The sequence below is a fragment of the Fulmarus glacialis genome, unplaced genomic scaffold (assembly GCF_000690835.1).
Source record: "Fulmarus glacialis isolate BGI_N327 unplaced genomic scaffold, ASM69083v1 scaffold4192, whole genome shotgun sequence".
NCBI classification, from domain to species: Eukaryota; Metazoa; Chordata; class Aves; order Procellariiformes; family Procellariidae; genus Fulmarus; species Fulmarus glacialis.
The window spans coordinates 4191-31956 of NW_009197022.1; the positions used below are offsets into that span (position 1 = coordinate 4191).

Genomic DNA, 27766 nt, shown 5'->3' on the forward strand with positions numbered 1-27766 from the left:
ATGCCGGAGGCAGGGATGAACAGTTTCCAGGTGTGGAGGACGTGTGTGCAGCAAGTCAGTGGAGCTCAGCAGACCGAAAGGTTGCAAAGCTCAGTCCACTTCCCCCTTGGTAAAGCAGGAGAATGTGTTGCCTTCCTGGGTGCTCTCGCCCTTATGCTAAACCAAGTCAGGGCCTGTTTTTGGGTGCAGAGGCCAGCTGACAGTGTGTGGCTGCACTCATAGTATTAAACTCCCTTACTGTCCAGGACAGAGAGGTCATATCCAGGCTTCCCATGAAAATAATTCCTCCTGTTGTCTTTGTTCCCCAGCTCATCTAGGGAATTGGTTGGGAGAGCACAAACTGGCTGGGCCAAAAATGGTCTAAGGGACCATGCTGACAACTCAACAGCATCGATTCAAGGGCCCAGAAATGTTTCCTTGGCACACTGTAATTTAATAATACAAAGGAGAACCAATATCTATGGGTGAAATAGTTCTGTAGAGGTGAAATTTGGGTTAATCCTGCTATTAGCTGCTGGAGAAAGTTTGCTTTCCAGTATAGTGGTGCCGTGAGCTGCAGGCTGTCCAAATAGCTTTTAATAGTGTGATGTACAATACATATTTTCAGATAAAATTCTGAACTTCCATTTTTGTTGGTTTGGTTTGTTTTTGTTTTTAAATCAATTGAATCCCGTTAATTCCGAGACCTTAAACGGAGGCCAAGATGTCCCACCTTTCTCCACTTTGTTTAGTTGTTGCTGCTGGAAAGTAGACTCCTCTAACTGGAAAAACATTAATAAGTGTAGGAGCAGCGTTGCAATATATATAGAAGAGGAGAGTTACCATACCTGAGTGTTGGTGTTAATACCAGCGTGACAAGACACATGTTCTTATGGTTTATGTGGCTGGCTTCATTCAGAAAAATATTTTAAATCCTTTTTAATGGAAAAATTGTAGTATGTGAAATATGTTAATGACATCTCAAGTTAATTCATTAGTGGGCTGAGTTGGGAAGGTTGGTACTACAAGAAAGATGTAAAACAGTTAATTGATTCTATGCAGGATAAAGTAATCTAGGGCAAAATTTGATCTTAGTGGGATGAAAAATAACCTGTGGAGGGTGAAGATAAGTCTCAGTCCAACAATCTCTTCTTGAAAAGGCTGGGATATGGCTAATATGCCTAATTTGGCACAGGAAAAACTCGTACCAGGCACTGTCCCTTAGTAACTTGGCATGTCTTTCTATCACTGACCGGTACTTGGATATTCCAGACGGGTCCTCTTTGCTCTCGGTATTAACAAATGCATTGCCACCTAACCTGTGAAGCCAGGTTAGCTCAGGGACCCTTGTGCTTGGCTGCCATTGCTTCATCTGTGCTTGCTTTTTTCCCAGGGTGCCTTATGTGGTTATGAAGCTGAAGGCATGGCTTTTGTTGCCACCTGAAGTGTGGTTTGCTTATAATGGCTTTTCCCGGCTTGTTTTTCCTCCTCTCTTCCGCCCCCCCCCCAAGTAATTTGCTATTTAAAGAGAATGCTGTTTAAAGGGTTAATACACAGGATGTCTGTATCCTGTGCAGTATAACTACAGTCAGATCCATGGTGAAATTATCCTTCGGCTGTGGTGGGGAGTCATAATCCTTCAGAAATGTATGGTGCAGCCTTTGACTGTTGAATCTGAGATAGTCCATCTCCCAGTTAATCTATTCTCACTTTTGCTAAAGTAACGAGTTGCCGCATTAATTGCAGTGGTACTTGGCAGTCAGTCAGGATCTTAATAAAGTAATACTTTGCATCCCCCCCATCCTTAGACCTGTTATTGTGAAGAAGCTTTTAAGCAAATTACTTCTCCAGTGTTTTTTCTCTTAAGTTGTTTAAAAATGTGTTTCTATGCTACTCTCTGCCTAATGCCGGCCTCTTCAGTCGTATTCTGTTTTCATGTCTTAGAGTCATAGAACTTGCTGATGTTCTTCGCTGCATATAACCACTTAAAAAAAGGCCTTTATTAGGAAAAAAAAAAATTACAAGGCTTCAAGCAAACTATTGGTGAGCAAGTACCTTTCCCTGTGTTATGGACCTTAGTATAAGAAGTTGCTTGAGGGTTTTCTATAGTGTAAACATGCCTTTGCTAATTTTCTGATCGTGATCTATGTGGAAGAGGTGTTAACCCACGTTAACATGTTTTGGTTTAAACACCAACTTTTTGGTCCAGTAAAACTATAAAAGTGTCTCCCATAATGGACAATTGGTTCCATAAATTTTAATGCCTGGCCTCCTCCTCGGTGGGACTGGCTAGTCATGCAGGGGTAGATGCAGGAGGACACGTGCTTCTGTCTCGCAGCGATTGGTTTATTTATTGCCTTGAGCTTAGAACGACAGTCTTGAAAAACTTATTTTGGAATGACACCTTTTTTTGTTGTTATTTTCCGTAACTTATTTTTCTGTTAAGATATTTGAATTTTCTCCCAGAAATTTGTTGGAAGCCTTTTATTTAAAAAAGAAAATAAAAATAAAAAAGGAAGAGGCTTCTTGAGAGCTAAATAGTACTTTCTGGGAGACTATTCTTATTTAATTTTTTTTTTTTTTAAATGAATGATTTGATGCTATTCTCTGCCAAAGTTTGGGGTTTTTTTTGTGGTTTTTGTTATTTCTCCTGTTAGCTTTTACTAATACCTGAAAGGAAACAGTGAGAGATTGTAAGAAATTAAAATGGCCTTCAATATACCGCTTGTGTATTTTCTACTTCTCCACTTCTGTGTTCCCCTTTCCACCCTAATCCCAGAAGGGCCAGCATGAGACTTCTGATGCAAGTCATGAGAGTACTGTAACTGAGTAGTGAAAAGGATTTCCCACAAGGTTGCAGTGAAGTGGGCAGAGCCATCAAAGGATCTCTGCACAAACACTTAAAGCAGAAGATGCTTACAACTTTAAAACGTACAGCTTTATTTTTTTTATATATATATTTTTTTAAATCCTAAGATAAAGGAGGTGTTGGGAGATGCTCCCTTTCAGAGAACAGGATACATGGAAGAAGTTAGAGTTGCTAAGCTCTAGCTTTCTTGAGGAAATCTTTGGATTTAGCATGTATAGCAAAGCAAAAATATTCATCTGTTAATTTGGTATTCTGTATGTTCTGTGCCCTTAAATGTAATTGTTTTGAAAAGAAAACTAACCTTGTTATGTGGTGTTAAAAAGCAGACTTGTGTGCAATGTTTTAAATTTTTTTTAAGAAAATGTTTGTATATAATTAAATGGTTTAATGTGCTTTAATTGGCCTAAGGTAAAGAGTAGTCCTAGAATGTAAACATATATAATTAGGATTTCTGATTTCACTGTGAGATCTCTGAACTTTCTTGTTTTGCAAAGTGGTTTGTTTTGTTTACAAAACACTTTCGATTATTTCTTTCATGGTGTTGGTTTAAAGGCATTTGCTTCACTTCTGTTCTAATATTGAATTCATGGTATAGTGACATCTGGTGACACTTAGCATTATCAGTTTCACTGTGTAAAGTCAGACACTTTGAGCAAAAATGGTAATGATATGACAATTCTCTGTGTCTATGAATACACGTTTTTAAATGAGGTGGTTATAAAAATAGTTGCTGTGCAAAATGTTAGTAGTCTTCTTCAAGAAGAAAGCAAATTTTCTAATATCACTAGAGCAGTCTCTTCATTCATCTTATTTTTAAAGCACAGTGTCAAAGTGATGCTGCTTTACCTTGTATCTCTGATATAATGTTTTTTTAGATATCTGTGAAGTATTTTTGGTTTTTTTGTTGCTGTTATATTTTTCTGCAAATTTTATATAAAATACCAGTTAATGAACTGCCTTTTTGTTTTTTTAACTATTCAACTAAAATACATTTCAGACCAAAACCAAATGATATCATATAGCATTTGAAACCTGCCTTTTTCCTTGTCCCTTGTTTTTTTTGAAATAAGCCAAATGGGCATGTAGATAAGATCACTATAATGGGTCCAGGTCTCTTTTGGTAAAGTGTTATTTAAAGGTCTGTTAAGATCTTATAAGACAATATACTGAAAAAAATTATTGTAGTAGGAATATAGATTTAGAAGTGTTAATGAGATTAATACAGCTTAATTATATTGTAAGTTGCTACTGTCCATAATGACAAGCTTTTTGTCATAGAAACGATGTATGATAAATTAATTTTGGTCTAGTGTATAGAATTATCATATTGCTATAAATCTTTGAAGTAAATCTGATGCAAAATTTTCATAGTTAGCATTGCTGGCCCTGTGTATACTGTTCTTTGTATACTGTATGCATATTATTTTGCCTACTGCATTAGTCTTCAAACTAAAACTCTTATTAGAGAGTATTTGGATACTTCAGACTGTGTTTCTTGCAGTTTACATTCCTTTACCATGGCATTTTGTCCTGTCTAAAAGTATTGTATGGAAATGTTTAAAACTTCTGTACAAAGTTTCAATAAAAATAGAGGAAAAAAAAAAAAACAAAACAGAATAGAAATTTGTGAAGCTGTTTTGGAGAACTTGTCCATAATTACGTCATGCATATTCTTACTTGTAGTAAGCGTTGCATCCCTATACATATAAAGATACTTCTCTTTTTGCCCCCATTATTAAAAGGCAGACCTCTTGAAGCAGGGCACGGGCAGAGTGGTAAAAACCACCAAACTAGATTCTTTAAAACTGCAAGAACTTAGGGATCCAAAACTTGGTTGCAGAGTTTGGCTGCAAAACTTAACGCCGGTTCACGTTGTGGGGGGACGTGGGGTGGGGAGTGGGCTGGACTGACCTTTCTATGCCCTGAAGCTCAGGACGCTGGCAGGGCAAGGCTAACCACCTGAAGCACTCTGCAGAGCAGCAGCTTGCATGCAAAACAAGATATGGGTGAACCCTCATTTAGCAGAGCAGCCTTGTTGGATATTGTGCAAAATTGTTTGTTTGTTTTCTTGTTTTTTCTTTTTTCTTCTTTAAATGCCCTGTTCAACTGCTGCTTAACCAATTCTTGAGTGGGATAGGACCTTCCTACTTGATTTTGGAGTGTCCTTAAATACCTCCAGTTGTGCTTCGGTATCCCTCTGGGACTGCCCCAGCCTGGATGCCTCGGGGTCTGTCTTGTATTTGTTTCTGACTGCAATCTAGTGCCTGGTGCCCAAGTCCTCCAAGGAGCCCCTGCCAGCAGTCACGCTCTGAGAAGGATGCGTGTGATGCTGTCTTCTCCCTTGTAGGAAGCAGTTACAGCTTGTGGTGGGCAGTGCTTAGATAGTTGCCTTTGGGGAGGGAAGGATACTCTCATGATTTTTGTTTGGAAAAGATTAAAACACCAACATGGTTCTGGAAGCAGAGACCAAAGATGAGTCTTCCACTTCCTCCTCCCCTGCATCCCTCCCTCATAAGGAAATATTTGAACTAATAGCCATGGAAAGCATGGTGTGAATCACGACTTCTGCGTTGTCCAATGGTGACAGTTCAGCAAGGAGGGGGGCAGGTTAATCACCTGCGGACTGGGGATGAAGATGTCCTTTTAGAGATGTTGGCATCTTTTTAGAGATAGGTGCATTTGCAAAAGTTGTGGGAAGGACACTAAAGCCAGATTTTCAGCTGCAGAGGAAATACTGCATTCGTCAAAACTTATTCTTGGTATTCTCTTCTTTTGCCGCTGTTATAAAAGAAAAGTGGAAGCTGTTAGTTTGTTGAAGGAATGGGTACAAAACATACTTGGAGAGGAAGCTTTGGGATTTGGGATGAAAAATAAGCAGAGCTTCCAGCCTGCATACTTGGTTTGGATTTGTGATTTCCAGGAAGGAGTGGGACTCCTGTGTTTTTATGAGTTAGCTATTAATTAATTGGTTATCTAATTAGTTTATTAGGTGATTCTCTATTCAGTGAGCAGCTTTCCATTTCATTGATTTTAAAAAAGGCTCGAGAAGCCTCTTTGTCACCAGCTGGTTCCATTTGTATTAGTTAGCAAAGACTCTGTCAATCCCCAATTTACTGATGTCTGAGACTTTGGTGCTTCTTTGGGTGCGGGGTCCTGGCCCAGACAAGTTGTGGGCAGGTTCAATAAATGCTGCAGCAGCATTTATTTTGAGGGTTCACTGGAAAAACCCAAGGAGAGGGTGGTAATGGGTACTCTTTGCCTGTTGGCTCTGAAGTGAACTCTCTCTTCTTGGATGTGGCTGTCCCAGTTTGCCCTGTACTTGTTCTCGTGCCAGGAAAGTGAACGAGCCAGGGGGTTTCAGCTCTCTGATTTCTTCCTGCCTGTCTAGCAAGCACATTTAATTGGGTTGTACTTAGTGATTTTCTTTTTTGATGTTTTTTTTTGGATGTGTTCATAGCCTGATAGGAATAAGGTGACAATTTGACTTTATGGTTGTGATGCTGATAACCCTTAAACTTGTCAGCAACTATTTTTAATACTTACCTGAACCATGAAACTAGTTTTGTAAGTTAGCTTTGAGTACTCCAGTATATATGCTGTAGTGTACAGGAGAACTTGAGCAAGAAATTGTCAAGGTTCACTTTCAGTTGTGCACACCAGTTGGTCAAAACAATGCAACTTCCACCCTAAATGCTATTCTGGTTCAGAGCCAAAGATAGTTACTGTTCTGCAAAAGCGTGAGGATTTAGAAATTATGGCTATGGTCCTCACACACTCTTCGGAAAGTTTTTTACTAACCACGTTCAGCTTTTTCTTAGTCCTGACTTGTCTTTGTTCTTCTATGGCAGTAAGGATGTGCGTGATGGGTGTAACAGCTACGTGTTAGGAACCAGATCTGTATTCCTTAAACAATTTCTCTCATAGAAGGGAGCTCTTCAGTGGCTTAGACTATTCTGGATGGTGCTAGTGGCACACCCTAGGTCTGGAGTGTTGGGGACTTGGTTGGAATATATCCTGACACCCGACTGCTACAGTGGATGCTTTGGACAGTTGCAGGTATTTCTCCCAAGACTGGACTGTTGCTGGCACTCTGAGGCTGGATGCCTCCAACCCAGAGAATGTAAACACTGACTGTATTTGGCCTTTGCAGCTGCGACTCTCAAGCGAACTAGTGTTTGTCTTCTGGAAGCCGTGCAGTGCCCGTTTCGCTTGCTGCCGCGCAGATTTCCCCAATTGCAGACGTGTGAAAGCCGATTTGAAAAATGCTGAATGTGCCCAGAGCAATTACACTGGAAGAACCTCTGTGGGTTCAGAGCTGCCTGTGCCTGTGCTGTGAGTGAGCTATGGCCTGTGGGGGGAAGTACCAGGCTCAGTATTGCCCGGCAGGGAGGCGGCTTGGGTTGGGAACTCTGGTCATGTTGTGCACTGTTTCTAACACACCGAAACCCTTCTTCTTAATACCACTGACTTTGTCCCTGAGGCATCCAGGAAAGCAAATGGTAATAGCAGCAGCATGATGGTGGTTTGATTCGTGTCCCTTCCCCAACTTGCACAGGAGCTGGTGGATGGAGGTGCCAGGCAGCTGAAGGAGCCATTAGCTCTGCGTTCAGGCAGCCTTTTCCTGTAGAACACTTGGGGCAAGGGGATGATGGGCTTCAGCTTACCTTGGAATAGCAGCCATTGTTTTTGGACCCTTTCTGTCAGTATCTGTAAGTCTTCCAAGCTGGTGTTAAATATGTGGGTGAATAGAAAAGCTTAAAATAAGTTGATGAGAGAAAATACTAGGGGAGCCATACACGCAGTGTATGGAGATGGAAACAAGGCTGAGTTAGAGGGGAGAGACTGAAAGAGAGTTTATTTGAGAATAGAGATCTGATCCAGAATTAAAATTCTTACTTAAAATTAGTCTTGTTTTGACAAATTTGATAGTATAGGTGACATTCTTGAGAAGTAAGCTTCCAAACTTAAGTTCCAACTTAATTCTGGTGCTGGGTTGTATGCGTTATTTTTCATCCACAGCCTGTTTTCATAGGAATTACATCATATTAAACATCTTAGTAGGTAAAATGGCACCACAAGACTTCTTATCCAGAGGAGGCATAACCAGCTTTCTCAAGAAAGCAGTAAACTGTAAGAGTCAGCTGTAATCTTGGAAGATGAGGAGGAGGAAAGAGCAAAACTTCTGCTCTCTGTGGTGGTTAAAATACTAAATACATCTAAAAACGCTGTCGTGCACAGGATTTCTTTTTAAAACTTGTCTGAGGATGACTTGATGCAGATCTTGATTAGACTAGGCTGCGCAGTTAAGTCTGGCTTTACATTTTGCTTATCTCAGGGTCTTCTGAAGGTGGATCTGTGAGGTTGGGCAATTGCAGTCCAAACGCTTGAGGAATCAAAGGGAAAGTTTGAGAAGTCAGAAAAAGTTCCAGGGTATCTTAAAACTGGCAGCTCATTGCTTTGGGGAGAGGAATTGATGACCTGAATTGGCGAACTGCAACCATGTATCCCCTCGCAATGTGCAGGTTTACCAGTGAGAAGTATGGAGAGGGTGAAAGAAGCACTGGCTTCTTGACTGTGGTTCCAGCTTCTGTATCACAAGATCGGAGAAGTTGTCTTTTCCTCTCACCTTGCCCTTTTTCTGCTCCTACTGTTATCTTTTTGTTCTCTTCATTGGAATGTCTTCTGTTTTTCATCTTAACAAATGTGGAAACAACAGGAATTGTGTGTGAGTTCATGTGCATGTTCACGTGCATTTCAAAAACCAAAGGTGCTTGAAAACAACTCCCTCCACTCTTTTTTTCCCTTTCCACTCTTGATTATTTAAGCTTAATGAATATATAAAGTAAACTTGATGAAATGTATTCACATCTAAAAGTCGTAAGAGGAACAAAACTAACTTGTAGTTTCTGATAAGCTTGGTCTTAGCAAGTTTCTGATAAGTAGACTTCAGCTGACCAGGAGTGTTACATTGAAGTCCATATTATAATTTGTTGTGGTTGAGAAGAAGAGGGTAAGTTTCTAAATGGAGTTTTAGGGAAGGTGTTTAATTGATTCTGAAGTTGTGGCCAATTGTTACATTAACTGCTGCTAGTAATTAACCCTTGAAATGGCCCTGAATCATGAAGGATTTAGTTGCAGTTTACTTCAGACTTACAAGACACCTTCTAGAGTTCTTTTTAGAAATTATAAAGAGTATCAACTCTCTAAAATGAATTAAATTCAGTTAAGTTCAGTGTTGAGACTGATGTGTTAATTTAACTGTGACTTGGTATTTATAGGGTACTTGTATTGCTTGGTTTTTAGTTCGGTTTCTTTAATAATTTCCTTTGATCTTAAATGTTGAGTTTAAAAAAAAAAAAAAGATATATTGTGGAATTTAGATTCTTTGAAGAAGAAAGGTGGATTTCAGAACAGAAGAGATAGTAGCATCACTTTGACTTTAAAAGTTACTGCTTCCTCTGCATCCAAGTCCCCGGGCTTCATAGTTGCATCAGGTGAAGTTGCTAGTTCCTTGGCTTATACCCTGTTAAAATGCTAATTAAAGATCTGTTTTGAGGATGGGGTGTTATTTTTAATTCAGACTGAGTCAATTTTGATCACTCCCCCAAACTTATTTTTGGTGACTTGCCTGCTGTAACTTTCTTGCTATTTGCCAAACCTGTTTCTAGAATAATATCATGCCTTTTTGTTCAATCAATGTTTGATGGAAATACAAAATGGTTATCACGTTCAGGAGCACCTGGTTTCTCCCATTTGTTCCTTATTCTATACCGGGAAAACTGTACTGTTGTAGTTACAGAAACCTCTGTCCGTGCCTAGTGCTGCCCTATGTCCAGCTTTCCCTAGACTGATCCTTCCCCACCCCTGCCTGGGTCTGAAATTCCAGGCAGGTGTCCAGAGTCCTCACATTTTATTGCTCAGTTTCCAGACATCCCGATTGCACTCATCGGTCACATGCAGGCCATTTTTAGCAGGGGTGCAGCATGGCTCCCACATCTTCTGTTTGCTTCATCTACCGCTTTTATCTTTAATCTGATCTTTTCTGAATAGTACGTATCCTTCAGTGGTTGTACCCTACTTAGGACTGCTGCTCTGTGTTGTTTATGCTTTTATAGTAATTGCAGCTTTTCATCTTGCACCCGGAATTCAAGTTTGTTCCCTAGGCAGATAAAGAACAACCCTGCCACTAGCTGTGTTGTATGCCTGGCTATGGTTTTTACTAATATTAGAACTAATTTTTTCTTTGCTGTCTATTCTTAATCTGCTGATTATTTTTTCGTCTGCTTGCTGTGTCGTCGTGTGTACTAAAACAGGGTATGACAATTAAATGACTCTTTCCAGCTTCCCCTGGTTTCTCATTGCAAAGCTGCTCTTCTTTCTTATACCAGTGTTGATCTTGGCTAGTTCACAAACGTATGTGTGGTGTTTTTATCATTTTTACTCATAAGTTTCTAGTGTTTTATGATGCAGTAAATGACAGTAAGGAATTGTTTTTTCCCCCTAGTTCTGATGATTTTGAATTGCTTCTAAAGATAGATTTTGCATTTTTTAATTTCCACCTCGGTAAATAATCTCAGAACAACCTTTGTAACTGTTTAACAACCAAAAAGAGACATAATTTTATCCTACTATTACTACATTGAAGGGATAATCAAGCTAATTATGATGGATTTCTTTCTGTTCATAATTTAAGGAGATGTGCCCACTGACTTTAAATGCTTCCTGTTGAACCGAGTAAGTGGCCAGAAGAACTTGAGTACAATCCTAGCCGCCCTAAAACTAAGTATTTGGTGTCTGCTTCCTTTTTTCTCTCTAAAGACTCTTTTTGGAGGAGCTTTGGTGGCTTGAGAAGGCTTCTTTTTTAGCCAGTTCTGTTTTTTTTTTTTTTAATCCCTTTGACTTTCTGTCCTCTCTTGAGTTCCCTCTGGCCAGCTAACGAGATGGAAAATTGAGCAGTGGCGCAGAGTCCTTTCACATGGCTCTAGTTCCAGCCACAGCACTGTGCTTCCTTCAGGATTGGGCGGGTGGCTTCTTGTTTTTTAGGAGACATCAGCATTACAAAAGCTTTATTTCAAGCCCTTGCCACGTTTCTGGTCTGTCTCCAAGCTGTTCTTTACAGCTTCAGGCTGATGAGCTCATGTCTGTTTGGCCTCCAGTAGAACAGAAGATACTTTGCCATCAGAGTATTCCCCATTTTTTTTTTTTGTTCGTCTATTTTTAATAAACGTGCTCGTTGCCATGTAAGTTCTGTATGACTGATAAAAAACATGGTATAGTTTTTACTCACACCGGTGATATATAACTTCCCCTCAAAAAGAGGTTGTTGGCGCTGTGTTGCAGTACTTGCTGGTTATTACTATGCATTTGTGGCTTTGATCCTGGGTGGTAATTGATGGTGCACCCCTGTCCATTTCCATTTGCGCAGTCTGGTGAGATGCTGAAGAAGGCTGTGCATTAAACAGCTTTCTGCTCACTTGGCTGATGATTATGCTAAGCTGGAAGACTGGTGAGGAGAAGGGGAGAAGCCAGAGGTACGGAGGAAGTGCTTAGGGCATGGCGTTCAGCTGTGGTTTGCGTGACACCTGGGGCTGTGTATAACTTCATGGGAATAGTGGAGTTTTAGATAAACTGAACTGGACTCTTTGTGGGAAGGTGCCCAGCGATCTCGATGCACGTAGTTCCTGCGGCATCGGTAGCAGCTGCGTGGGGTCTCCGTGGCGGTGCAGCTGCCTGGTAAACGTGACTGCAGCCATCCTCATCAGTGGAGAAAGCCAATGATACACAGAAAGTATGTTTTGTAATGTTCTTCTGTTGTGATTGTTTTGCCTGGCAGATACAGGGTTGACATGCTAGTTAACATGTTTCTTCTGGGCATCTGTAACTTTAAAAAAAGTGGGGGTAGACGAGTGGGGAATTTTGATCTGTCAATTACTTCTTCCAGGGGCAGTTTTCCAAGGAAAAGCCCTTGGACAGTCTGCAGTGACCTCCCACCTCTTCCTTCCATGGCTTGGTCGGGTCTGTGCGCTGTACCTTTCTGAGAACAAGGTAACTACTTGTGGCCGAATGATAGTGAACCAAGTTCACTAAGAAAGTTCACCAAGTTCACTAAGGGTGAAGCCAGTTGAAAGGGCTCTGGCTTGACTGTGCATGCAGGAGGGGGAACCAGAGCTAGAATTACATACCAGGGCTTACGCGTTCTTGCTAGCGCTTCCTGCTCTCCGGCATAGATTATCCTGGCACTGGCTTCCATTTTCTCCTTTTCTCTCCCCCATCTTTGCTTCCCCACATCTGTGGTACTGGAATTAGTGCTGGCTGTTCAGGAAAAAATGTTGTGGCTCCTAGGTTGGGAGCCAGGCAATACCATTTCCTATGTCCTCGACTGGTCTGGCTCTGAGGCAAACCAAGGAACCTGTGTCTGTGGATATTCTGGTTAGCAAAAGCTAGCCTATATATAGTTTGGTTGATGGCTTTAGGCAAGCTATGATAAACCATGATCTTTTTTGGAGAGGAAGAATGAGAGGGATTACAGTGACAAGCTTTCAAAACCAACAATTAGTTTATGTTTTCAAAGTATGTCCACAAGTGGGGAGGTTGCAAAAACGCGTAATATTTTACAATCCTTAATGTAGAAATCTGTGGCTTTCTTTTCTTGTTCTTTTTGCTGTGTTTTGTTTTGTTTTTAAATACATGGGACTTGATCTTAGGCTTCGTTGTGTTTAGAAACTGCACATCATGTTGGACATGCAGCCACTCGGGGAATGTGCTGATCTGTTGGCATGTATAAAAGAGACGAAGAACTTGTGTGTCATTTGAGGGTATGAGGGATGGAGAGGAGTAAGCTTACCCAATAACATTTAACTTAAATCTGCATGGTTCTTAAATCAGACAACTCCACCGCTGGACATACAGCTGTTTGTCTAAAGGTCTCAAGCAATTAAGATCTCTTTTGAACAGAGCTCTGTTTAGGATCAGCATTTTTTATGCAAGTGGGAGGCAAGTAGCAACAGTAAACGTAACAGTATTTTTATTCATTGACCTGACAGATTTCTCCTGTGATAATTGTCTGAGCACCTAACCGCACACAGAAGGCACAGTGGGAAGAGACTATGAATGGCAGATCCTATTGCTTTCCAAGAGTGTATTTTCACGTCTAGGATTGGAAGCACTACAGGTGCGCTGTAGTGCACAAAATTTTAAAGCTGTTTGGTTAGCTGCCCTTTCTGTCCTAAAACTGCTCATTTCCCTTACTAATGCGGGCAAGTAAAATCCTAATGGTTGGTGTCAGATTCTTGCTTAAAAGGCAAAACCTTCTAGATACTAATGTGTACCTTGGTGCCTGCTTCACAAACTCAGTTGTTCTTGTTTTTTTCTTCTTTCTTGAAGCCAGATTTCTGGTATGGTTCTTATAGCATTAAACTATGGATATCACTAGCAGCTCTGTTACCCTAGTTTTTGACTTGTCTGTGTGAAGCTGCTGCTTCACAACAAATGAGGGTGTCTCACCAGTAGCTCCTGATTTAGATGGGTTTGAGTGCCGAGATGCTGCGTTGATGGAAGCAGCATAAAAACTGTCTAGAGTTTGGGCCAGCTTCTCTCGCCTTCGTGCCTTTCAGTCAAGCTAAAGAAGCCATAAGGAGCTTGGGTAGAAATTCTTCATGGGGAAAGTCTTAAGAAAAGAGCCTCTGCTCCCCTCTCTCCCCTAGTGTTTTGGCATTTGTGGAGCGTGGAGGACAGCGTCAAGTAAAGCAGAGCTGCTACCTTTTTCTGGCTGTTACTGATGTTCCTCCAATAGCAGAAGTTTGAAAGAACACTTTCCACTATGGCAAAACCACATGTGGGTGTGATGCAGCATAGGAAATTTTGTTCTATGTTCTCTCCTAGTTGCTGGCATTATTGTGAAGACACTACTTGATCTCCTTACTTGGCTCTTCTTGATTCGGTTCCTCACCTTCAGTCCTGTCAGCTCAGCCAACAGATTTCACAGTCACCCTTCCCACTCCTTGAGTACTGCTCAAAGTACTGAGGGAGTAACATGCCATAGCTGCTACTGCCCAGTTCTTCTCTGAAAATATTTGCTTGTCCTTCTCCTTGCGTTTGTGGAGAGAGAGAGGACTGCATGTGACTGCTTGGTGGTAGTTGTCAGACATAATAGAGGATGAAAAGTAACGCAAAATATGAGCGTATAGAGAAGGCTAAGAATCCAGTCTTGGAAGAAAATCCTTGCGTTGATGGGTTGCTCTCTAGTATTTGAATATAGTATGCAGAAGTATTTGAGAGACAAGAGATAGATTTAAAGGGGGGAATGAAAGTATTAACATGGTCAGCATCAACAGTTGGTCAGCATCATCAGCCGTAGCATCAATATGCAAGTGCCTACATGATTTTACAGAATTGGTTTTATGCTATTTTTCTAGCAAAGGGCTGTATAGTTGCGGTCTGTCTGTCCTTCTGTCAGTCTCTCCTTCGTAAGTTTTGAACACACTGGTTTTGTTCCAGGTAAGCTCGAATGGGCTTTGAAAATCTCAGAAATTCAGACTCCTGTAACATTTGTGGGAATGGTTTGCTTTGTGGCAAAAGGCCAAAAAGAGTTGCAAGGAGACCCCATTAGTTCTGCAAACGTTTTGGGGAAGGAGGTCCTAAGCATGAATGATGCTTACTTGAAAATCTAATGAGTTATAATGGAGGCAGCCATCCTAAGTCAACAGAAAAATAGTGTTATTCCTGATTTTGAGCTAAAATATGATTTAAATCTCTACCTTAGACTTAGGAAACCAACTTTCAGTCATCTTATACATAAGGTATTTGAAGGCTTACACAAGTTTTATTCTGTCTGAGAAGGGACAATGAAATTATTATGGTGGTCTGATTTAACAAAATAAAATCTGAATAAAGCTGAAAATCAGCTCTTTCATTACTTTTCCATTTACAGCTGTTGCCGTCTCGCTGGACAAGTAGACTTGGGAATATATCTTGATGTGAAATGTTGCAAGGAATGCAGAAGAAAGCTATACAGTTTGGTTGTGTTCAGTTGGACATCCATTTAGTTTCCTTTCTCTGTAGGAGATCTGTTTCTTAAAATACTTTTTGTTGCTGAGAGTGTGTAAGTTTGCAGTTGTTTTCTAAACATTCTAATTTGTACTTTATTAACATTTTCATAGCTATTGTTGAGTGTCATTACCGAAATGATTCAGCACTCTAAAGAGCTCTGATATGTAACGAGCAAGAAAATGTTGCATCTGTTTTACCTACTGTTTTTTGGCTGCCTGTCCCTCAAACTTGTTTTTCTAAGGAGTGAAATCTCTGCATGTTAGACTAATTACTGCACGTCAGTTTCTTAAAAAGGCTTGGACGTCAGCTATGCAAAAGTAATGAGACGTCGTGGTGTAGCCAAGGGTCCAAATATCTATTACGTACATGCAGTTGAAATGACCATATAAAATGAATGTGGTGCTAATAGTTGTCTCTGTAGCAAGCCATGGATTAGTGTTCCCCCCACACTGTTCACTTTAAATACTGTGGTGAATAATATTAATGAGCATCGATGGTCCAGGGACCTTAAAACTGTTGACAATTCATAGTTGCTCTTTGCCACATAGATGTACTTACAGCTGTGCAAGGGTCAGCCAAAGTGATACCAGGTGAGTTAAATCCATTAACTATTTCCTTTTTCCTGTTGTTGTTGGGGGCTGACTTTGAAATTGGTGGAAACTTTGCTGTTGCTGTAATTCACAGAGGAATTGGCTGTTTGTTCTTAAAAATTTTCTTCCTTAGGAGGAGGTCTGCTTCTGCTTCCACTTTGCCCTCCCAGGTTACGGAATGATCTCTTCCAGCGTTGAGCTGTGCGAGTACAGGTGTCCCTTCTAATCGGATAATAAGAATAACCAGATTTGTGTACATTTCCCACCTTTTTTTTTTTTTTTTTTTTTTTTTAAAGCCTGAGACTGCAGCTGTGCTGAAGCGCACTGTTGAGGCTCTTATGGAGAGAGGAGCCATTGTGAGGAACCTAGAAAACCTGGGAGAAAGGTCTCTGCCTTACAAAATCTCCAAGCACAAGGAGCGCCACAGAAGAGGAGGGTATGCATGATGTGTTTTGCCTTAAAATCCTTTAAGTGCTCCTTTATAAATGTACATATGTAACTCTCATTGTTTGGTCTTCCGTGTGCTTTTTGGGAGTACACCTGTAATGTCTCTGATTTCAGTAAGGTGGTGTGTGGCTGTGCGTGCATGTGTGCATTCTGCTTCAAGTGTTACGTGTTTTTTATTCTGCGTGGTGTAGGGTTTTTGTTGGTGTTTAGTCTTTGTGTTATGAGTAGCCTGAGTCCAGGCCTGCAGAACTGCTTTCCCCAACATACACAACGTTATTTTGTTATATCATTTTTACGTAACTATTTTCCAAGCCAGTCAGGCTGTTTACTGATAAAAGTCTTGTTTAATCTGCTGGTTGCTAGTTGGCAGGATTGATTCTTTTTCTCTAATGCATCTGAACTAAATGTTAATTACCATGTGTACCCTGTAAGACTTGCTTGTGTTTCTGATACAGTGTTTGGTAAGGATGTTAAAGATGACCATGTGGTTTACAGGAAGTACAATAAATGTAAATGAAGCTGTGAATTGGCATCTCGCATGTCGGGCTTCTCCCACAGTGCAGGAGGAAGGTGCTGTGAATCACACCCCCGGCTCCCTTACGCCGGTGTGTTTGCTCCTTGAGGCTACCTCCGAAATGGATGCTGGCTCTGGCAAGGACTGAGAAACGTTGCTAGGCAACCCGCACTGCGCAGGGGCTGCCTGCCGTAATCAAAATAACAATTAGCGACACGCTCCTCCTAATCCCTGTAATGCAACTGTGCATAATCGGATGGTTGGCCAACCTGCCTACCTACCGTCTTCCTTGAGGGGCGTTTGGCACTGGGGAAGGTGAGGTGACTCCAGAGGTGCACCTTTTATGAAGCCCTTCCTGGATCATCTCCCCGGGGGTGACTCACGGTTTCACTCCCTCTTCTGAGGACCTCTTCATTCTCCTGCAAAGTGGGAGCAGTGACAGCTGCCAGTTAAAGCAGATTGACGGAAAGGGTAGGGGAGGAAATCTCCACCACGTACCTGTTACTTAACCAAAAGCAATGGCGTTGTGGTCATGACTGTTTTGCACTCCCGCTCCATGGTGTCCTTTGCAACATGGCTTGATCCTGCCAGTTTTGCATTTTAGGATGAAGTCTTGTTGCCTACACACGGGAGGTAATCAAAGCCTTGTCTCAAGATAGAATTACTAATTACCTCATTCTTCTGTTGGAGTAGAAGCATTTTATAAACATTAAAGTCTTTTCCGACGGCTTCAGCAGAACAAGGAGCTGGTGTTACTCTCCTTGTACAGGTGGGGAGCTAAGGCAGAGGGACTAAGTTCCACTAATTTTTGGATGCTGAAGTTGAGACACTTAGCTTCTAGATTTTTTTTTTTTCCTAGAGTACTTAGCACACTGTAACATTTCAGGACTTCGGATGACAGTTTCCTCTTGGCTTGTACTTGGCAGTACTTCTGCAGATCAGGTCTTGGGTTCTTCAACAGGGAAACCAGGACAGGAGAAGACAGTAACCAGCATCACAAGAACTGTGTAGCAGAGATGAATAGAAGCCATTTCTCCAGGGGATCTTTCAGACATGTAAACTAGCTTAACTCATTTACTGTAGCAGATTATCTACTTAATAAGCAGGATGAGGGGATCTGTAGACTATAACCCTCTTCTTTGCAGAGTCCTCAGAGCAGACATATTTTGTGCTCTGAATGAGGCAAGGTTTTAGTAGCAAATAATTGCGATTGTGTCTTAACACGGGCAGGAAGCCATCAGATTAATGTCACCATTGCTGTTCCTCCTCCACCTCCCAGTTCAAGTGTCTCTAAATATTTAGCAGTCATTCTGCTTGCCCTGGATTTGGATCCTCTGTATGTGAAGATGACAGTTCCCTCCCCTAAATTGCTTGGCTTCTTGAAAGGGAGAAGTGATTGAGAGAGGGTACTACAGGAAATAGTTGATTTTCTGTGCTTTTAATTGGAGAACTCAAATTCAGGAGACAAGAGATATTACAAGGGGAAGCAGCAGGCAGTTTCAGTACCTGGTAATGTGGAGAATTTATTTCTGTAGATTTTTCTGGGGAGTGTACACAATATTTGTAGCAACAAATTGCATGAAAATTGTAGTGCAATACAATAGTCATAGCATGGGTCACAGCTTAATAGCGTGTCTCTTAGAGACAGCTCTTGTCCTAGTGACCGCTGCACGAACCGTCTCCTGTCACTCAGAATGGCGTGGAATCCCCCCACTTTCGTGAGGTGTTTGTCTGAAAAACAAAACAAACCAAAGCAGTCGTCTTCTCCGGTGTAGTGAGCGTAGCTTTGCTCCCTTATAAAACTCCGAGTGCTATCCAGGCTGTGTCCCTTAACCTTAAATCAAGGGCCATCAATAGGGCAGCACCAGCTATTCACAGGTCAACTGAGATGTGCTCTGTGGCATGCCTAGTAGTCATCCTTCTCCCGGACTTTTGCTGTACGTTTTCTTCATTTAGTTAGTTCCATTTTTAACTGCAATTCAAGTCTTTATATACAGCATATCATAAAACTGAGCGATTGACAGCAAAAGGACACAGTGCGATGTGCGGCAAAGCTACTGCTGGACTTAGCCAGGTTTTGGTAGTGCCTGTAGTGAACAGTAAAGAATTAAACTGGAAGACACATATTCATAGGTCAATAGGGAGGATAGTTGTCTCCTTAGTAAAGTGCTTTTCCCCCCTCTGAGTTCTGTAGTGCTTTGGCATCATCTGTCTCCGATATACTGCACTACAGGCGCATTACAAATTTAAGAATATCCAGGGGACTTTACAGAGAATGAGAATTTTACTGCCAATTGATCTGTAAAGCTGAGATCTTTCAAAGCCTGGCATAGGGGATTGTGGCCCACAGCTGTCACTGGAATGAGCAGTTTTACTCTCCCAGGCAGCTTTGAAGACCTCAGATCAAACATATAATTGACTTGTTTCTTCTCAGGAAATTATATTCACTGAGCAGGTGGTGCATGTGCATTGAGGGTATATTAAAACAAATTTAGGTCTTTCTCTTAAATGCATCTCTTTTGGCAGAAAACGCCCTCCTTTTTTTAGAGACCTAATATTGACAGCTTTTGCATTTAAGTAATTATGAAAATAGTATGTTTCAGGAACTGTGTGGATATGTCTGAAGAATCAAACTTTTGAATCACTGGTTTACCGATATTTTAAACTGAAGTTGAATTAGCTACTAATTCACGCTTACGGTATTAATTGCCATAGTAGAACATTAATATTTTGTTTTTAAAGTATTTAAGAGCGTGATTCAAGTAACATCTCACAAAATTGTAACAAATACTCCTCACCTTATAGATGAATAAAATGTGACAAGGACACATTGGTTCCAGTGTGGGTTAGGTATGTAAATTTAGTTGAGGCATGGAGCCTGAGTGACTTGCCCATGGCCACTGCATCTCTGAAAAAACAGTGGAAGAACGTAAATAAGGATTCCCAACTTTATCTCCTAATGGGCAATAGATTTGTGCCAAATACTTGTTCTACGAGCCACTACTTGTTTATCATTTTTAATGAGTTGTATTTAAATTGCTTTTAACATGGTGCATTTTTTAAAATATTGTATTACATGTGTCAGGAGGTGCTTATTTCTGGAACAAACAAAAGTGAACTGATTTAAATGAGGTGTGTACTAGTAGTTGAATTCAAGGAATGTTAAACTCTGGATTTTTTTGGCTGTTTAAGATGATACAGAAGCAATGAATCCCTCAAAGCAGCTTTCAAATAAAGGATCCAGACAGGGGCCGGGTGACGACATTGCAGAGCCATTGCTGCATATTTGGTCAGTGCTAAGCTGGAGAATATTGCAACTGCTTGTAAAATGGTAGATCTCAGTAGCACAGTCTGTGGGTTTGCACTTTGTGGCATACCTGTTTTCTTTGGCCTTACCAGGCTATGCGTTAATCATATGCTTGTGACACTTCATGCTTCAGGACATCAGATACAGGAGGTGGCTTGGGGGACGTGGTTGGTATGTAGGATATTTTTACTTTAGGGGAGATGGTACAAGGGCGGCTGCAAAACAGATCTGTAAAAACCCGTAAGATTCAAGACACTCCTTTGGGAAGGTAATGGCTCAGACTTTTTGCAGACCAGGAATCTATTAAACTGGAAGGAGCTATGACAGGGGCTTTGGGGAGAAGAAAGTGGCCAAGTGTAACTGGGTTTTGAATACTGGTTATCTTGCTATCCCCTAGACATTTGTTGTTAGCGATTTTATTTCCCCCCCAAATGTTGCTTCTGTTCTTATTTTTGTTATCTCTGTTGTAGAAAAGATGATATACATCAGCCTGGTCAGTGCTCAGATTTAGTACGGTTTTGTACATCAGTAGAGCACTGTGGTCTTTCCCTTCTTTGTTTTGTGTATGTGTGTCCTTTCCCCTATTAAATCTACCTGTAATACAGTAATGTTTTTAGACCTTTCTCCCCACATTTTTATTATTTCATTTACTTTATTTGTGAGTTCTCCAGCTAAACTGTGCGTAATTCTGATTATTCATAACAATTTCCATGTTCTATTTGCCAGTTTTTCATTGCCTTGTTGTTTTTTTCCCTTTCAAATTTGATTTTGAAAAGATGGCAATTTTCTTTTGTTATTTGGTGCTTGTCTCTTAATCTTTTTGTTTTGCCGTTCACTCCCAGTTATCTCATCAGCCCACTTGTTCTCTGAAATAGCAAACTCCTCAGGTCTTACTTTTTTTCTTGCTGAATTGTATTTTGGGAGCTTGTCTTAACATGTGCATGAGGAATTTTCTGTAGGAGGTGTGCAGGGACCCTGGTGATTGCCAGGGTCCACTGAGGAGCACAGGGTATACACCGATAACATCTAATGGGATCAAGAGTCCGAAAATCCAGGTTGCAGTGTTAGTTGTGCTGTGGACTTGTTTGTGTGATGGGGGAAAATGGCAAAGCAAGGAGGTCATTTCCCAAGGATGCAGGATGATGAACTCAACTTGGCTTCCAGGCCCTGCAGCACTGCGATCGCGCCGCAGGAGCCAGGAGCACCAAGCTTCAGTACTGGCTTCCCCTCTGCTATGGCGGAGAAGGCTTGGAGGCTGTCCTGGCCTTCCCATAAATCATTCCCACCTCCTCTGGGTGGTTTAGGCTCTGAAGCAGTTGGCCCTCCTGCGGGAGCACCTTATGTTTTGCCTTCATGATGTAGCGCGTGACGTAACGTTGCTTTGCCAAAGCGCGTGCTCAGGAAAGGGGGCATGACTTTCCCATTTCTTGGTGACTCGGTGGCCCAATGCACAAGAAATAGATAGTTATTAAGAAGAATATTTCAGTAATTGAGCATCACGTTAAGAGATTTGAATATTTTGGAAACATATCTATGTAAATTAAGCTACATGTTCAGACTTTTCCTCTTTCCATAAAGTATCTGAGCTTAGGAACTGTACTTACACAACTTATTTTAAAACAAGCAGCTTGTGGCAGAATAGTATTCCACGTGGACAAGAGATGCTGAAATAACCCACGCTGTCTGGATACAGTTTTATTTACCTTTTTTGTAAGAGTAAAAATAATAGTTACCCATCAGAACTGTTCTCTGGAGTGTTTACAAGTTTTAACAACCCTTCTCTTCTCCCCACCTCCTAGTAAAATACAAACTATTGCATAGTTAAAGGACTTCATCCTGCAGGTAAATGTACAGACGTGTTTGGCTTCACTCAGGTCGACTCTCTTGATGATTTTCATGGCTATTGGAGACCAAAGAGGAGGAAAGAAAAACAGATGAAAGATGTTGCAAGCTTTCCTTTCTTAATACCACCAAACTAAATTTATAGCTAATGCACAACTTGTATTAGATTTTAGAATATCTTGATCTGTTTCAGCAAAAAGGAGTTCTGGGTCTGTGATGCACTTGGATGAGAACAAAACCGGTTTGACTGTTTAAGTATTACGCACATTTGTAGTATTTTCTGCTAAATTGATTGTCGTCTTCCACTAGATGGGGCTTTCTTCATTGATGAGTTGAACCATTACTTTTCCTTAAAATGCTTTTGTCCACATGCATGTAAGTGTGCATGTGCCTCACGTATCAGAGTCCCGAAATGTTTTTTTTTTTCCCTCACCTTATCTGTGGGAGTGCAATTTGCAATTTTGGTGCTTTTCAGAAGAAATGGCAGGGTGCAATAGTTGGTGATGTTGAGGCGCCAGTATCGTTTTCTGATGCACTAAATTTTGTAGCATCCTTGTGCAAGCACATTGATTAAATGTGATGGCTGCTCTTAAATAGTGGGCTTGATGGGATGGGAGTCAGTCACCATGTTGGTGGTTTTTAAGCTGTGAATTATACAGAAGGCAGAGAAGTGACACAAGCAGAATTAATACTTGCTGTGTAACTTCAGCCCTGCTCATAACAATCTTGCAGACTTTTCAAAATGCTGCCCAGTGAGCATGACTTTTCAGATACTCCAAATATGTCAGACTGGTTTCTCTTTTGCAGTGTAACAGTATTTTTTTTTATTTTTCTGCAATGCTGCAAAATGTCTTTCCAGTATTTAATTCGCTTAATAACAGGCGTCTATGCATAGAATTTGGCAAATGAAATTTCTGAAGACTGTGGATAGTAAAATGTATTTTTACCTGAAGTACTTGCTCATTATGGATTATTTGTGTCATTGCTGTGGCACAGTCTAGTTACTAAGGTACCAGCTTTTGGTTTTGATCTGGTACTTCCCAGTTGCTGTCATTTTGATTTTCAAGGGATGTCCATCTATTCCATACCTGGTTTTTAAAAGCTAAAAGTAACACATGTACGAGTCCTTCCAGCTACAAAATTATAATCCTTCTGAGCGTGAACTTACCTGCCTGCCCTGCTGAGGAAGGATAGCTACCACCAGAGTTGAGAAGAAAAGCAAACTACCTCTCTTCAGAGCAATGCAGTGGTCCCAAAGGTGAAGCGATCATTCAGGTAGCAAAACAATTTCATTTATATAGGATTACCTCCATGAGAATGAATGTCCAGCTGCTCTCACGTGAGTGCTGCAGCTTGCTTTCCTCCAGGTGGTTTCCTGTTTCCCTGTTTGATGCTTCACCTCTACCTGTTATTCAGAACATTTTCTTTCCTTTGTATCTTCCACCTCCCCACTGAGGAAGCTTACATAGACTTACTGCCTCGGTGTAAAGGAGAAGTTTAAGCATACAGACATTTTTTGGGCACAACCACGGGACCACACAGCCTCTTCCAAGTCCACCATATGTGTGCTTTTCCCTCGGCTCCCCAGGCTGACAGAGTCATATTCTAGGAGGATTTAAAAGTGAGCTTTGATCCAGGTGCTTTTTAGGGTTCTTTGAAGTCCTAGACTGTCCATTTGAAAGCAAAATATTTGAGTATCCTTAGGACTCAAGGTTCAAACAATTTCTGGCTTGAATACGTTAAAAAGAATAAATGAAACCTGGCTTTTTTCTTCTTTTTTTCTTTTTTTTTTCCTCTCGTATGCAAAGACATGTTCTCCTTTATTTGAGATCATATGATTTCTTAATTTTTTTTTTTTTCAGTTAATGCATTGTTTAATATTTCAGTCTGCTCTCCTGTATTTAAGTCATCCTTCTATTTACAGTCGAGCAGGATGACAAAAATAACTATGGTCTCGTAGTGAATCAGTGGAATTTTCCTGCATTTCTCCCCTGATGACTCGGCTGACTCCTAGAGAGCCTAAATGCTTTTGCATTTTTGCTTGCAAGAATGAGGTGGTTTCCCTCCTGCATTCCTGTATTTTTCCCTATCTAGTCTCACTGGGATTTGGTTTTGTTTACTACACAAACAGTAGCTACGGCATTGTGTATCGGGTCATAGATCACTGCCTGAAATTAAGGTTGCTGCATGCCGTATTGAGGGTGGGTTAAAAAAACCCCCACGGCCTTGTGACAGCTGACTTAAATTTTGGGGGGAAGGGGTTGCAGATCTCCTCAGGGATTGCACTGTAAATTGTGTTTGGTTATTGCTTTTGTAGCCATTAGTTTCTTCTCTTTCTTTAATGAAGAAGTAATATTTTTTACGCTGTCCCTCTTTTCCTTCTCTCTTTTTTGGCACAGGAGAGCAATCGTTGCTTATTAACATTGAAGAGTGGTGATTGTTTTTAAAAACTTGCATTGTCCCCAGTTACTGCAGTTTTGTATCCTCAGATAAAATACCTATTCTGCGAGGAGTCATAAAGATATGCTGTAACAGCTCATCCTCCCATCCCCCCCTTCTCCTTCAGTTATCAACAGTGCGTCAGTGGAAATTTCCACCCTTTGCTAATGTGAGAGAAAGCACAAAGTTGCAAAGCAGCCTTTGGAGAAAAAAAAACTATTGCCGTTTTAGGAGCACAATGAAAAGCAGCATATGACTTGCAAGCAGAAATAAAATTAAATTCTCGAGAAATGGTGGGACTAAAATGGTGCAGCAAAGAGCATGGTTTGCAGTACAAACGAATGCTTTTGCTAAGGGAAGGGGGCATGAAGGGTGGTGGCAGATCACCAGCTAGAATTTCTCCTCCCATCCTCCTTTCTGTTAGTTGCAACTGTGAGAGGATTTGGAAGGCTTCTTCCCAAGGAGAAGAGTGAAGTGTCATCTGTTAAATTTACCAGTGGCTTTTAATGGCTTTAACAGAAAATATGACTTTCCCTTTTTAAGGGGTGTGCATCCTTCTGATGTTGTTGTGCAGTATTTCTAACGAATTGTCCAAGCTTAAAAATTGGTTCTCTCCCTAAACTTTTAACTGGGTGGCATCTTTTAATTCTGGAGACCAGAAAATGGTAGGCAGTTCAGTTTTCCAAATATATTACGCCGAATCCTGTTCCCTATTGAAGCCTGTGAGGATTTGCGAGGAGGACTGAGCCCACCAGAGTTCCTCCAAATCCTTCGTGAGGCAAGTTATTCCTGTAGCTCTCAGTAGCCCTGCTGCAGTCAGAGGAGCAGCACCTTCGCTGACGTGACCTGGCACTAGTCCCTTGGCTTCAGTGATGCTCGGCCACAGCCCGCACCAGCTGGGCATCTCTTCTGGAGAGCTCCTTGCTTCAGTAAGGGCTGCAGGGAGATTTTTTCCATCAGACCCCTCACATACGAGAATTCAGTGCTTCGGTCTGGTCTTCCTGAAAAAGACTTCAGAGCCGAATTGTGGCTATTAAGATTTTGAGGATTAGGATGTCTGGCTAAGGAGAAGTTTCTTCGCTGTGTTTTCCATGGGTGGATTCCACCCCTGTGCAGTAATCCAGAACCCGCTGCTTGAGTCATTTCTGGCCCAATGGGTCTGCTCTGTCTGTAACATTTTTGATGTAACACATTTAGTTGGATGAAACTGAACTCCACGGAGCATGAAGAACATGATTTTGTCTGTTGTTCATGACCCCATCATCTTCCTGTATTTCCTGTTCAGACTCAGAGTTCAGCTTCTGGTCTTGGGGACCTACCATTGAAGATTACCTTTGTGAAGGCGGACTGTGAAGTGTGATGCTCACACTATAGTTGACTTAGTAAGAATCCATACCTCTTGCAGAACGAATTCCTCTCTGTTAGGTAGTTTTTAAATCAAACTGGGGTGCTTGATCCTGCTTGGGTAATATGACTTCGTTTAAGGGATATCACTTTCAGGTTATACTGATGCTTCGTGGGGAGGTGTGCTTGAGTGGACTAGGAGGAAAGGGGAGCTTTAATGAGGGGATGCGTAAAGATTAAAATGAAATAACTAGGTGGGAAGTGCTGTGCTGTACACTTAGCCTTTAAATTACTGCTAGTCTTGGAAACGAGGCAAGTGGTTAGTTCTCTTCATTAGGATTTCTGAGACAGTTGCCGTGTCTTTTTACTGTACTAAAGTTAGTGCCATGCCAAAAGCAGACAAAGTGATTAAAAGGTGTTCTGGTTACAGCTCCGTTGACAATGCTGGTTCATTCCCAGCATTTCATGGGAGGAGGGATGGCTCACTCATTTTTTTGCAATAGTGTGATGGCTGGCACTAGGTCGCTCATAACTTGCAGGAACAATAGACATAATGTGCTAATGACTTTAAGATACATCTCATGTTAAGAGTTGGGATCTGAATTTGCATATCTGAGATTAAGTTAATGCGCACTGTGTAGTTGTGTCCCTTGTCTGAAATGGGGCTCATGAAGTGCAGACCTCTTTGCTTGTTTGGGTGTACTGGTGCATGAAGTGCAGACCTCTTTGCTTGTTTGGGTGTACTGGAGTTTTAAAAGCCTCTTGGAAAATTATAGTTGAGCTCATGAAGAAGGTTCAGTTCTTCAGCAAAGGAGTTTATTGCAGAAGTGACCTCGGTGACCTAAGATATTAGCGGGGAGCAATGTTCTCCCTCCCGTAGGTAGGTGGTCGGCTTCTTCTTTATAGGTGTCAAAGATAGCTGTGTGGTGGACGCGAAGTGCTTACCTGGAGAGTGCATTTTATATGTGCTGTGCATGTGTGGAAGTAAGACCTTTTCAGCCCCACGGAGGTCAGCACGACTGTGCTCGTCAAGTGCCAACTGCGCAAGTGGGCATCACCTGGATGTGGCTTCAGCTTTTGCCCTCAGACTGAAAATTTAAGACATGTTCACATCAGAGATGTGCCTAATTTGGGATAAGTCCATCTCCTTGGGTTTCTTTTGCTGTTTTGTTTTAATTTACATTCAGTTCCAAAGCAGAACTTCAAAGGAAGAAACGTGTCTGTATGTATAAAAGCTTGAGACGTTTCACACTGGCATCTGTTCCCTGGAGAAACAATGCTGTGAATTTGAAGAAGGAGAATGCATGTTGTAACTGAAATGAATGTGCCACCCTACTTTTTTTTTTAAGACTATTCAAACCAAGGTGTGGAAATGAATGGAATAGGTACAAGAAGAGTAAGCTCTCTTTAATCTCCTTGGGTAAGCGGTGCTGTACAACAAAGAAGAGTTCAGGCTGAGCCTGCTTCAATTGAACTTTTCTTGTTTGAAATCAACATAATACTGAACTTTTATTTAAAACAATTCTGGTACCAAAATGTAAGAAAAAATTAGAAAGTTTCATTTAAGAAATCCCACAGAACAGTTACTTGAATTAAAGTTGTTGCAGTACAGGTATTTTTTTTATTGTGTGTATGTTTCTCATTGCAGGTATTTTTTGATAGACTTAGAGGCCCCACCTTCGATTGTATCGACCATGATGGATCATTTAGGACGTGATATTGATGTAATTAGACGTGCTTTTATAAAGCATCCTGTATCAAAGACAGAAGAATGCAGTGGCATAATCCCAGTCAACTATGAAGATAAACTAATTGCCAAGAAGAAGTGAATATTTCAAATAGCATGTTTGAAAGTTTTAAAAAAATTTTTTATTCCTGCTTTGGAAAACAATTGTGATAACTAATGTCCATCAAAAATAAGCAGTTTTGGCCATGTTATATGTGTGGTATACTACATTGTCTTAAGTTATTGTAACATTTGAGGTTTCTTTTTGTTTCAAATAATTTAATAGACTTAATCTGTATGCTTATCTTGATATTTGACAACTCTGAAAATTGATTTTCTTTTCTCTGAGCATTACATTGATAATGAAGATTTATCCATCATCAGAATACTAAGAATAGCATTCTTTTCTAAAGGCAGATTACTTCAGAATATGTATATTTACGTAAGAGATTAAGAAGTCTACAATGTAAATATAGCAGTATAGGATGTGATTTGTTGGAAGGGTTTTTTTGCTTGTTTTTGGGAAAAGGTAATAAAAGCGTGATTAAAAATAAAACGTGACTCATTTTTTTTAAAAGCATAAAAGGTACGGGAAAAAATAACATACTAATATACAGTGCCAAAAGACACGTCATTTCTTTCTTTAAGGTAATAATTCTGT

At 40.8% G+C, this 27766-nt stretch overlaps 1 protein-coding gene across 1 annotated transcript; it reads left to right on the plus strand.

The window, feature by feature from the left end:
* Positions 1-27655, plus strand: MRPS6 (mitochondrial ribosomal protein S6). Its single transcript, XM_009572374.1, has 4 exons — positions 1-109; positions 8371-8396; positions 15783-15922; positions 27028-27655. The coding sequence occupies exons 1-4, from the start codon at positions 1-3 to the stop codon at positions 27206-27208; spliced, it is 456 nt and encodes a 151-aa protein (XP_009570669.1). The 3' UTR covers positions 27209-27655.
* The last annotated feature ends 111 nt before the right edge of the window (positions 27656-27766 follow it).